The 13,649-nt window shown below is 38.1% G+C and overlaps 1 protein-coding gene across 14 annotated transcripts in view; it reads left to right on the forward strand.

The window, feature by feature from the left end:
• CFAP206 (cilia and flagella associated protein 206) overlaps positions 1–13,649 on the forward strand; it is a 58,851-nt gene that overhangs the window by 19,371 nt on the left and 25,831 nt on the right. For 13 of the 14 annotated variants that reach the window (XR_009212416.1, XM_032154854.2, XM_058435383.1 and 10 more), the window contains exons 9-11: positions 1,568–1,766; positions 3,971–4,111; positions 7,761–7,954. Coding sequence is in view for 13 of the 14 variants with exons in the window: in XM_032154854.2 (XP_032010745.1) it covers positions 1,568–1,766; positions 3,971–4,111; positions 7,761–7,954 (534 nt within the window). In the remaining variant the exon portion in view is untranslated. The remainder of the gene's footprint in view (positions 1–1,567; positions 1,767–3,970; positions 4,112–7,760; positions 7,955–13,649) is intronic. The other variant, XM_058435373.1, reaches the window with a different exon arrangement.

Below are 13,649 nucleotides of genomic sequence, written 5' to 3' on the forward strand. Positions count from 1 at the left end.
TGCACCATTTTATGGGCAAACCTGGCAAACCTTATCTAGATAAGGAGGTATAAAATGTATACGCAGTATTTTATTTATTTATTTATTTGAGACGGAGTCTCGCTTTGTCGCCCAGGCTGGAGTGCAGTGGCGCGATCTCGGCTTACTGCAAGCTCCGCCTCCTGGGTTCATGCCATTCTCCTAGCTCAGCCTCCCAAGTAGCTGGGACTACAGGCGCCTGCCACCATGCCCAGCTAATTTTTTTTTGTATTTTTAGTAGGGACGGGATTTCACTGTGTTAGCCAGGATGGCCTCGATCTCCTGACCTGGTGATCTGCCCGCCTCGGCCTCCCAAAGTGCTGGGATTACAGGCATGAGCCAATGCGCCCGGCCTATATGAAGTATTATAGAGGATATGAGGCTGTAATAACTTACTGAAGTCATCCCCAGTATTTGGTTTAAAAACCAAGAAACAAAAGGCTAAATTGTTTAACTTAGATGTGGGGCCTTATTGATTTTTTCATTTGTTCTGTAAGTCAGTGACCTTTAATATGAATAAGAAACATATCTCACTGGCCTAAAATCTTTAACTTGCAGCTCACAAAACATGGCCCAAGATATATTTCTATACTTTTCAGGTTCTTTTGAGCAATGATTGGGCCAGAAAAAAATCTAATTATAATGAGTCATATTTAGCTTTTTAATTTATTTTTTACTTTCTTAATATTGTTATATTTTATTAGATGATCAGTCAGGAAAACAAACAAAAAAATGGTCTTCAGTGACACTTTTGTGTTCATTCTCCTCTAAACACATCTTCAGCATCTGATTTTTGGTACTTATGAAGGTGTTTTTTTCTGTATAAATAGGTGTTAACTTGGTGTCCTTGCAGGGTGTGTGGGGGGAACTTTCTATTTTGCCATCTTGCTCCACCCTCCTATTTTTTTTTTTTTTATTTTTGCTCTTGTTTTTTTTAGTTTTGCTCTTGTTGCCCAGGCTGGAGTGCAATGGCCTGATCTCAACTCACTGCAACCTCCGCCTCCTGGGTTCAAGCGATTCTCCTGCCTCAGCCTCCCGAGTAGCTGGGATTATAGGTGCCCACCACCACGCCCGGCTAATTTTTGTATTTTTAGTAGAGACGGGGTTTCGCCATGTTGGCCAGGCTGGTCTTGAACTCCTGACCTCAGGTGATCCGCCCACCTTAGCCTCCCAAAATGCTGGGATTACAGGCGTGAGCTTCTGTGCCTGGCCCTTTTTTTTTTTTTTTCTTAAGACATTTTTCCCTTGGTTTTTTGAGATGAAGAGTCCATAAATCTTTCTTAGGTTATCACATGTTTGGCTTTTTAAAGTAAACTAACTTTATAATAATCATACTAAAATAAAATGCTTTGAAATAAAATGCAAGTTTATTTTCTCATAATTTATGAGTTAAATTTCTATCTAAAGTCTACTGTCTAAGTTCGTAGGACTTTTGCTTAGGGAGAATTAACTTCTTTACAAATGACAATTGTATTTATCTTAAAGAGTACAGTGATTTATAATTTTATTACACAGTTGCATTTTGAATATATTTTTTTCTCCTCCTCAGCCTATCTTCATTGCACTTTCTACTCTGTGGACCAGCTTGCAAGACGAAACTATTGTGATTGGTGTCCTCAGTAATTTATTCACTCACATTCAGCCATTCTTGGGTGCTCACGAACTATACTTCCCTGAGAGAGTGATGCAATGTCATCTTAATGGAGTGACTGTGAAAACTGATGTGTGTAGAATGAAAGAACACATGGGTAATGAAAATCATCCATTATTTCCTCTTCTTTTTAAAATTACCTCTAGAATAAAGTCACTGTTTTGTTCTAAAAATTTCATATCTTTCTGATACAGCATTAAATATTTTTCTTGATTATAAAGTACTAATGAGGGCCGGGTATGGTGGCTCACGCCTGTAATCCCAGCACTTTGGGGGGCCGAGGTGGGTGGATCACCTGAGGCCAGGAGTTCGAAACCAACCTGGCCAACATGGCAAAACTCTGTCTCTACTAAAAATACAAAAATTAGCTGGGCATGGTGGCGGGCGCCTGTAATCCCAGCTACCGGGGAGGCTAAGGCAGGAGAATCACTTGAACCCAGAAGGGCAGAGGTTGCAGTGAGCCAAGATTGTGCCATTGCACTCTAGCCTGGGTGACAGAGTGAGACTCCATATCAAAAAAAAAAAAAAAAAAAAAAAAAAAGCACTAATGTTCATGAGAGGAGATGTGGAAAACAAAAAAAATGAAAACTGAATAACTTACTATCCAGCAATAACCATTCCTAGTGTTATTGTTCATGTTTTGGTTAACAATCATTTTTTGTGCAGATGTGTTTCTATTGCAGTCCTAGTAATTTTATTACTATTTGTTGGAGAAAAGAATATTAATCCTTGCTATTTTGTTGCAAATAAAGCTCCATTTCTTTAGAATGTTATTTGTTATATATCTACCTCAGATTCAAGTTGGGAATTTACAAACCAATAAATGTTATCCCTGTAAAATTAATTGAGCTTATTTAGGTCCTTTAGAAGATGCATTGATTCTTACAGAAAAACAATCTTTATCAATAAACTTTTAACCATTTTAGACCCTTCTATCTTCGCTAAAGACACTTTAACATTTATGAGGAATGCCAAAAAGGAGCCTGGGACTTGAGATGTTGATGTTGCATAAAAAGAGAGTTTTTTCAGAAAATGAAATTAATAATTTACTCTATGAATTTTCTTTTCAAATTCTATTTTTTAAGATGAAAAATAAAAATATAGCAGTGATTTCCTAAACGATTAGAATACATAAAAACTGAAAACTGAATCAGAAACTAAAATATATCCTTTCAGTTCAAGTTTTTTATTACTCATTTCATTTCATTAAAGCAGCATATGTAAGCAAATATTAAATGAAATTGAAAAGTTAAAGTAGCTCCAGCAGTGTATATTAAGCTAACCATATTGGCAAGACTGTTTACCTGCAACTTCTTAGATTTAGATGGGTCATTTTCTACCATACGTCAGAACTTTTTATTCACTAGAACACTATTAAATTACTGCTCCAGTGAATTGGTCAAGCCAGTGTTCTTCTAAAAGAATTTCATTTACACCTGCCACATATTGTCATTATTAGAGGCTTTCAGGCATATCAGGAAAAAAGAGAGATAATTTATTTTCTCTAAATTATGCATTTACTTTTAGTGGTAGCCACAAGATCATTTGTGATGCCTGCTTTTTAGGCACAGAAGTGTACGTGGGATTGTGAAAGCTAAGAAACTTCAGGAACAATGTTTTAAAATACATGGTATTATTTGTGTAAAAATTTATTCAGTTTGCTTATCAAATTTAAATAGGTAAGCTAACCAACAGTAGGAAGAATTTTAAAAAATATAAAGAACAAAGATTACACACCTTGTTAGCAAAATCAGGTAACATTTTCTTGACTGTCTGCTCAGAACCTTCTCTGTTGTTTCAAGAAGCAATAGTCCTAGTTTATAAGCATCATATTAATGCCACCTAGCATATTATTAAGAACAACACTATATTGAATGAGGTCAATCTATCTCTTTCTGGGTCACATAGCAGCCAGTCTATTCTGCTTACCTCCTTGGGTTATTTACTCTGCAGCAGGAAGCACCACACACTTTCGGAAGTGCCCCAGTCAGCTTTTCTCTCAGCAGCAGAGCATGCTTGTCAGAAATGGCCTCTCCTTTCTGTTCTTCATTCTGGAGCAAAGTCCTACCTCTAAGTTTGCCCCAGAAACTTATGTGACATTATATGTCACTGAGGTCATTTGTACTTCTTTGCTTGAATAGACTTCCTCATAAATCTGGTTTTGTAAATATCAAGTTTTTGCCCATCGGGAAAAGTACAAAGCAATAAAAAGGTAATGTTTAGAATGAGCTACTGCTGATTTATTTTGGAAATTTAACCTTCTCACTGAATTAAAGCTTTTCTTCTTCTCCTTCATTTTAGAAGATAGAGTAAATGTGGCAGATTTCAGAAAACTAGAATGGCTTTTCCCAGAAACAACAGCAAATTTTGATAAACTGTTAATTCAATATCGGGGATTTTGTGCTTACACGTTTGCTGCAACAGATGGTCTTCTTCTTCCAGGTATATCATTGGAAATGAGACTGCTCTCCTTTCCCCAATGTTTTCTTTATATGGAGTTCTGTCATTGTCACTTGAATATTCACTTTAAAAACTTTATGGAATCTAATGGTGAACTAACAAAGGATCTACAAAGATGATCCAGACAAAGTCTTTATTTTGGAGGTGCTCTGGTAGATTGACATAAGCAAGAAATTATAAGTGATTAGTAATGGAAAGTGTATATGTGTTATGAAATATGGATGCTGCAGTACCATTGAAAGGGGATGACTCATATGGCCAATGAAGAATTCTAGAAATGTTACACGACATTGGCTGCATGCAGTGGCTCATGCCTGTAATCCCAGCACTTTGGGAGGCCAACGCGGGTGGATCATTTGAGGTCAGGAGTTGGAGATCAGCCTGGCCAACATGGTGAAACTCTGTCTTTAGTAAAAATACAAAAATTAGCCAGGCGTGGTGGCACATGCCTGTAGTCCCAGCTACTTGGGAGGCTGAGGCAGGAGAATCACTTGAACCCGGGAGGCAGAGATTGCAGTGAGCTGAGATCACTCCACTGCACTTCAGCTGGGCAACAAAGTGAGATTTTGTCTCAAAACAAATGTTACACAACATTACTAAAAATATATCATCTTCCAAAGTAATTACTGAAAGAGCAACACTTATTGGACATGTGTGTTAAAAAATATTCTTTGTTACTTTGCAGTTATATTTCACTGGCATAGATAGGATTTCTCTGTTAGATGCCTATAAGGAAATGGCTAATATTAAGTAAAATTTCTCTATGATGTATATATTATTATAGCTTCTCCAAAATAAAGAATAAATCAGAGATAGAGATGAAAGAAATTATCATCCAAAAAGTGCTGTGTGAATTGTGAATAAGAAAAAGCCCGCCAGGGCTAGAATGAAAACAGTGTGACAAGATTGTGTCTTAATTTACTTTACACCATTAACCTTATTTTTCTTCTTTCTTCATTATTTTTTTCTTTATTTCTTTTGTTATGTTTCACAATTGGGTATTTTTTCATTAAAAGTAACTATTGGGATTGTGTGTATACAGGCTAGAGAGAACACAAAATTGGCTCATTTAAAACGTTATTACATTTTTGATAATGGGAATAACAAAATGTTTACTGTGGGAAATTGAGAGTAATATTCTGAGGCCCAGTGAGGGTCACTTATACTGGGGAGAAAACAATCAAGAGCCATGCAGAAGTAAAATGCAGTGGATTGTAGATAGTTTCCTTTTTTTTCTCCTCCCTCCCTCTCTCCCTCCTCTCCTGCCTCCCCCTCTCCATTCCTTCCTTCCTTCCCTGTTTCACACAAATAAGAAGGGAAAGGAAAAACACGGATGTGGGGTGATGGCAGAGGAAGCACGATGTGGTTGGAAAAGCTATGGGCTAGGGTTCAGAAGAGCCTGTCCTGTGTCCTTAGTGAACTAGGTAACCTTTATGAAATCTCACACCTTCTGTGGACCTCAGTTTCTCCTCAGGAAAATGAAAAGGATCAACCAGGAGGTCTGTATGGTCCCTTCCAGGGTCCCCCAACTCTGGGTCTAAGAAGAAAGAGGGCAAAGTAGAAAAGTAGAAGAGCTTGTGGGGCCAGGAGTTTCATATTCCTCTCCGAATAAGTGAATTCTGATGATTTCTGCTTACTACATTATTTCTACTTCATTATTTTCTGGGCAGCAGCAACCTGCATTACCTCAGATGTATTCTGTAGAACTTCCCTTCTTCCATTCAGGAGTGGAGACCACATAACTTAACTCCCAGGGTAACACTGGCACTTACCAGTCAGGATCCTTTTCCGATGACTTCATTGACTTCATTGCCTACCACGCTTTCCCTCATTTGCTCCACTCCAGTGGCACTTGCTTTCTTGCTGTTGTTGAACAGTTGAAGCCCACTTTCACCTCAGAGCCTTTGCACTCTACTTGGAAAACTCTGCCTCCCAGGTTGCTAATCGCCTTGCTGCCTCATTTTATTCAGCCTTCCCTAATCACTCAATTTAAAATATCAATTGCACACTTCTTCCTTTTACTATGTATTTAACGTGCTTTATTATTTTTTTCATGTAGCACTTGTCACTCTGTGGCCTATGATATATTTGTGATTTTTTGAGAGCAGGGAATTTGTTATCTTCTATAGCCTTAGCACCAAGAACATGGTCAATAACTATTTGTTGGATAAATGAAAGAATAAATGAATAAGATAGTGTTACTCTTTCTAATACAACTTCCACAAACTATGTGGATATTTAACTATCTATAGTCTATGTAGTATCTTTTTACAGTGAAAAATATTTGCTGATATGCAAATTTGCATTTTGGAAAAGATTCCCATTTTTGTAGTTCTTACTGGGTTATTTTAAACATAGTCCTTGCAATAGTTAGTTGAAGTAGCTTTGAAAAATCTGCCAGATGAGTAAGTGGCTTTTCATAAAAGATTTTTTAAATTATTATATCTGAATAGTGGAAGGTATTTTTACATAAAATACAGTTTAAAATCATACTTTAACATAAAAATATAATTAGTATGGATTTCACATATCATTTAAAAAATGTATAAATTAAAATGCTAATTATAACATTTTAGCAAAATAAAAGCATAAGTGATATGTTAAAAATGGAGTGGAAGGGGCTGGGCATGGTGGCTCATGCCTGTAATCCCAGCACTTTGGGAAGCCAAGGTGGGTGGATCACCTGAGGTCAGGAGTTCAAGACCAGCCTGACCAATCTGGTGAAACCTCGTCTCTATTAAAAATACAAAAATTAGCCGGGTGTGGTGGTGCACACCTGTAATCTCAGCTACTCAGGAGGCTGAGACAGGAGAATTGCTTGAACCCGGGAGGCAGAGGTTGCAGCGAGCTGAGATCACGCCACTGGACTCCAGCCTGGGTGACAGAGCAAGACTTTGTCTCAAAAAAAAAAAAAGGAGTAGAAGGGCCAGGAACAGTGGCTCATGCCTGTAATCCCAGCACTTTGGGAGGCCGAGGTGAGCAGATCGCTTGAGTCCAGGAGTTCGAGACCAGCCTGGGTGACGTGGTGAAACCCCATCTCTACAAAAAAGGTTAGCTAGGTTGAGGGACACATGCCTGTAGTCCCAGCTACCTGGGAGGGTAAGGCAGGAGGATCCCTTGAACCTGGGATGTTGATGCTGCAGTGAGCTGAGACTGCGCCACTGCATTCCAGCCAGGTTGATAAGAGTGGGACACAGTCTCAAAAAAAAAAAAAAAAAACTTGGAGTGGATGAGGAATGGCTCTATGGTATGTTACAAACACAGAGTAACAATTTTTCTTTTTCTTTTTGAGACAGTCTTGCTCTGTCACTCAGGCTAGAGTGCAATGGCACGATCTCAGCTCACTGCAACCTCTGCCTCCCAGGTTCAAGCTATTCTCCTACCTCAGCCCCCGGAGTAGCCGGGATTACAGGCGCACACCACCATGCCCATCTAATTTTAGTATTTTTAGTAGAGACGGGGTTTCACCTTGTTGGTCAGGCTGCTCTTGAACTCCTGACCTCAGGTGGTCTGCCTGCTTTGGCCTCCCAAAGTGCTGGAATTACAGGCGTGAGCCACTGTGCCTGGCCAGAATAACAATATTTCATAAGTGATCAAGACATTTCATATCTAATTCTTTTCTTATTTTCAGGAAATCCAGCAATTGGAATTTTAAAATATAAAGAAAAATATTACACATTCAATAGTAAAGATGCTGCATATTCATTTGCAGAAAATCCTGAACATTATATTGATATAGTTAGAGAAAAGGCCAAAAAAAATACAGAGTTAATTCAGCTATTGGAACTTCATCAACAGTTTGAAACACTTATTCCATATTCTCAGGTAAGCAGGATCAATATTTTACGAATTTATGACATTTAAAAATATAGTTAATTTAAAAGTTATATTTTGTTGTAGAATGCTTCCCAAGTCCAGGCAGAGAGTCAGATGAGGGTCTTTACAGGTTGTCTGAAAGGGATTCACATCTGAAGATGAAAACTAATTGAATCAATAAAGAATAATGAAAACAGGATATGGAGTCAAATTGATGAATTAGGAAATGGGGAAAATCTGAATCAAAAAGACTTCATTGACTTATAAATAATTGAAGCTGCAGTATATTTCTGTATCTAAAATTGGAGGATCTCAACACAGATAACACAGATAGTAACTTATACTCAGCTGCAAAACTATTTAACAGGTTTAAATTGTAGTAGTCTGAAAGGCCACAGAATGGATCTCAAGGTGGGTTTCTTGTATGTCTGTGCCTATTAATTAATTCATTCATCTTATTTAGTAAGCCACTTATTGTGTGTCAGTAATTATTCTTGGCATAAGGGATTTCATGAAACAAAACAGATAAAAATCTCTACCGGTTTGGAACTCACATTTGAATGCTGTATATTCACACGTTCTTCCTCTTTGTCTCTCATTTTCATTGTTCATCTCTTTTTTTGTTCTTTTTAGAGGCAAGGTCTCACACTGTCACCCAGGATGGAGAGCAGTGGCACAATCATAGCTCACTGTAGCTTCCAACTCCTGGGTTCAAGGGATCGTCTTGCCTCAGTCTCTCAAAGTAGCTGGGACACAGGCAAGTGCCACCATGCCTGGCTAATTTTTTTAAAAAACTTCTTTTTTATAGAGATGGGGTCTCGCCATGTTGCCCGGGCTGGTCTCAAACTTTTGGCTTCAAGTTATCCTCCTGCCTTGGCATCCGAAAGTTTTGGGATTATAGGCATGAGCCACCATGCCCAGCCTGTTGTTCATCTCTTAAGTGGTCTTTCTGTCTCTCCTCTCTCGTTGAATTCCTCTCTTTTAAACTCACTAAAATGAAAACATTTTGAAATACATGGTTTAAAATGTCTATTGTTTCCTTTTTTTTTTTTTTTTTTGCCAAGTCTTGCTCTGTTGCCCAGGCTGGAGTGCAGTGGCGCGATCTCGGCTCACTGCAACTTCCACCTCCCAGGTTCAAGCAATTCTCCTGTCTCAACCTTCTGAGTAGCTGGAACTACAGGCACGCCTGGCTAATTTTTGTAGTTTTAGTAGAGATAGGGTTTCACCATGTTGGCAAGGCTGGTCTCAAACTCCTGACCTCAGGTGATCCACCCACCTTGGCCTCCCAAAGTGCTGGGATTACAGGTGTGAGCCATCACACCCGGACTTGTTTGCTATTTTTATCAACATTTTAACTATAAAGCAGGTGGGCTTTGTGCCACTGACCTGGCTAGCAGAGATCCAAGCCATAATTAGTGAGAGGACTGTTGGGCTGGTGACAGTGGAGCACAGAGGATGGTCTGAACACACGGGCAGGAAGACCAGAAACAAGCTAAGGATTAAGTCATCTGAGGAGGGTGGGGGGAGTATGGCAGTCAGGACCATGGACAGCTCAGTTGGTGCTGTTATTCTGACATCATGATGTGCTGTGTTCTGACATTGTGTTATTCTGACATCGTGATGACATCGTTGATGTAGCACTCCAGCTCCCCTTTCCAATGAAGCTATCCTGCAGAGCCTTCTAGGTTCCTACTGTTGTGATGAGAGACTGGTCTCGTCTACAGTGCCTTTCTGTATGTGAGCCAAATAGTAGGAAGGCCTACAATTTTTGTTTCCACTAAAAAGTTACTCTGAAAATGTACCAATTTAACTTCATTATAAGGCTTGTCAGTTACCCATAATCCTGCGAGGACTTGTTAATACCTCAGTTTGTAATATTTGCCAATTTGATGAATTTAAAATGGTACTTATTATTATTATTATTTTTTTTTTTCTGAGACAGAGTCTCGCTCTGTTGCGCAGGCTGGAATGCAGTGGTACGGTATCAGCTCACTGCAACCTCCGCCTCCCGGGTTCAAGCAGTTCTCTGCCTCAGCCTCCTGAGTAGCTGGGATTACAGGCGTCCGCCAACACGCCTGGATAATTTTTGTATTTTTAGTAGAGATGGGGTTTCACCATCTTGGTCAGGCTGGTCTTGAACTCCTGACCTTGTGATCCACCTGCCTCGGCCTCCTAAAGTGCTGGGATTACAGGGGTGAGCCACTGCACCGGGCTGTTATTACTGTTTTATTGTGCATTTTTCTGATAGTGAAGTTTAACATTTCTTCTTATTTATCTGTTCAGGTTTCCCCTTCTGTACATTGCATATTTGTAACTTTTGCCAGTTTTTTTTTCCATTTCTGTTTCTGTTTTTAAGTTGTTCATTGGCAGTTCCTTGTCTATTCTAAATATTAATCCTTTATAAGTTATAAAAGTTGCAAATGTCTTTTCCCAGCCTGACACCTCCGTTAACTTTATAAGTCGAATCCTTCATTGAAGACACATCTTTAATTTTAATGTAGTCATATCTATTAATTTTTTCCTTTAAAGATTGTGCTTTTTTGAAATCTTATTTTAGAAATTCTCCTCTGTCCTAAGATGATTCTTTTACATTTTATTTTTATTTTTTTGAGACAGAGGCTCACTCTGTAGCCCAGGCTGGAGTGCAATGACATGAACATGGCTCACTACAGCATTTACCTCCTGGGTTCAAGCAATCCTCTTGCCTTGGGCTTTTGTGTAGCTGAGACCACAGGCATGCACCAACCATGCCTGGCTAATTTTCTTTTTTTTTTTTTTTTTTTTTTTAGTTTTTCTAGAGACGGTGCCTCACTTTGTTGCTCAGGCTGGTCTTGAACTCCTAGGCTCAAGCAATCCTCTTGCCCCAACCTCCCAAAGTGCTGGGATTAAACGTGTGAGCCACCACATCCAGCCCATTTTCTTCTTTTTAAATTGTCTATCTAAATAACAGATACTCTCTAAAAGGAAATGATATTTGTTCAGGACCAGGCACTGCAATGGGAATACACTTGCCATAGTAAACCATGTGCGTATTAAGAGAGGTAAAGAAAGACAAAGTCTGTTAAGGGAAAAAGTAGGAGGATTACATAATTGTTTAAGATAATTATCCTGGCCGGGTGTGGTGGCTCACACCTGTAATCCCAGCACTTTGGGAGGCTGAGGTGAGTGGATCACAAGGTCAGGAGTTCGAGACCATCCTGGCCAACATGATGAAAACCTGTCTCTGCTAAAAATACAAAAATTAGCTGGGTGTCGTGGCACGTGCCTGTATTCCCAGCTACTCGGGAGGCTGAGGCAGGAGAATCGCTTGAACCAGGGAGTCAGAGGTTGCAGTGAGCTGAGATCACACCACTCCAGCCTGGCCTGGCAACAGAGTGAGACTCTGTCTCAAAAAAAAAAAAAAAAAAAGGATCATTATCCTTGGCTTGGTTGGACAGGCAGTTGCTGGGCAGATGTCATCACAGAAACATTTTTTCTGTGTAAGGTTGTGGTGGCCTTTGTGCAGGATTGTGTTTTTTGGAGAGTCTTTTGTGATTATTTTTATCAGGGATTTGCCACGAGAGCCCTTCCTTCATGGCCGATTTGCCACAAGAGCCCTTCTTTCATGGCCGTCCCTGGCTCTATTTGTCAGAGTTTTTAACACAAGTGACACCATTTTGATTCTGACAACTTTCACACAATTTATTTTTTAAATTGAGATCTTTAGTCTATTTGGAGATAATAAAGGATTCTAATTTTATTTTTCTTCCTGTAGTAAGCCAGTTTTCCTAACACGATTTACTAAATAATGTAAATGTATTTCCCACAAAATACAATGCACCTCTATTGTATTAACAACTTTCATATGAAATAGGTTTGTTTCTAGGCTTTCTATTATGTTGCATTGGTCTATTTATCATCTCTATCCTAATACCACACTGCTTTAATTACTATTGCTTTGTAATATATTTTATTATCTGATAAGGAAGCTCTCTTCTTTGCCTTTTAGTTTTCAAAATTTTCCATGTAAGTTTCTTAATGAATTTGCTGTTTCCCCAAAAAATCTTACTGGAATTTTAACTGGAATTGCATTAAACTAATGAAATAATTTGTGGGGGAATTTATATATTTATTATATTGGATTGTCCCATCAATAAAAATACCATTTGCAGGCCGGGCACAGTGGCTCACACTTGTAATCCCAGCATTTTGGGAGGCCGAGGCGGGCAGATCACGAGGTCAGGAGATCGAGACCACGATGAAACCCTGTCTCTACTAAAAATACAAAAAATTAGCCGGGCGTGGTGGCGGGCGCCTGTAGTCCCAGCTACTCGGAGAGGCTGAGGCAGGAGAATGGTGTGAACCCGGGAGGCGGAGCTTGCAGTGAGCCGAGATTGCGCCACTGCACTCCAGCCTGGGCGACAGAGCGAGACTCCATCTCAAAAAAATAAATAAATAAAAATACCATTTGCATAGTGTTTTTTCCTATAGTAGTTTCATTAATTATGCCTTCATAAAACTTGATGGATTTAGTTATATTTTATTCTCTACCTGTTTCTAAAATAGTAGTTGAGTTTTTGCCATTCATATATGTATTCCTAAATAATATATTTCTGTGAAATGACCTCATTTTGCCCAATTTTCTGTTAGTTGATTTCTCTTTATCTTAGTGATTTGCAGGAAGTGTTTTTTCAAAATTATATTTTGGATATGAATTCTTTGTTAAATATATGTTTTGAAGATATGTTTTCTTAGTTTGTAGCTTATGTTTTCATTCTTTTTGTGGTGTCTCTTGATGAACAAGTCTTTCATTTTAATGTGTAATTTGTCATTTTTTTCTTCATGTCTTAAGACGTTCTTATGTATTCTGAGATCACAAAAATATTCTTACGTTTTTTTAAAAGAAATATGTTTTGTCTATTATGTAGAGCCTTTAGTCCACTTGGATTTTATGTTTGTTTGTGGTGGGAGGTAAAGATCCAATTTTATTTTTTTCCCATTTGTGGTGAAATTGTTGTAGACCATTTGTTTAATAGTCTCTCCTTTCCTCACTGATCTACAGTGTCTTATCAATAACCACAGGCTTATTTTTGCACTCTCTATTATGTTCAGTTATTCAATTTTAAAAAAATTCCTGTACTGATATCTTCAATAGCTTTATAAGTCTTGATATCTGGTAGAGTAAGTTTTCACATTCTTTCTTCTCTGAAAAGTCTTGTCTGTACTAGACTCTTTACTTTTATAAATTTGAGAAGTACATAATGAAGTTCCATTAAAAACCCTTGAAGGAATTCTGATTGAAATTGCCTTGTATATGTAGGTTAGTGTGAGAAAGATGGACATTTTTACAACATTGAGTCTCCATATCCAAAGCATCAATGTAGTTTTATAATATTTCCTATCAAGGAATTGCACATTTTTTTGGTTAGATTTATTTGTAGGGACTTTATATTTTTTGTTGCTATTTTAAATGCTGTTGATGCTTAGGATTGAATTTTAGTTTATTATTGCTTATATTATGGAAATGCAGTTTAATTTCTGCATATTGATTGTATATTCAGCAACCTTAATAAACTCCCTTACTAATTCTAATAATTGATATTTGAGAGTCTATTGATATTTAGAGTCTGTTAGTTTTTTTTTCTTAATGTGGGTCATCACAATATATGCAAATAATAATTCTTTCCCCTAGACTTTGTATTTTTTTTAACGCTATATTGCTTTA

This window comes from Hylobates moloch, unplaced genomic scaffold (genome assembly GCF_009828535.3).
Source record: "Hylobates moloch isolate HMO894 unplaced genomic scaffold, HMol_V3 SCAFFOLD_2, whole genome shotgun sequence".
Classification (NCBI taxonomy): domain Eukaryota; kingdom Metazoa; phylum Chordata; class Mammalia; order Primates; family Hylobatidae; genus Hylobates; species Hylobates moloch.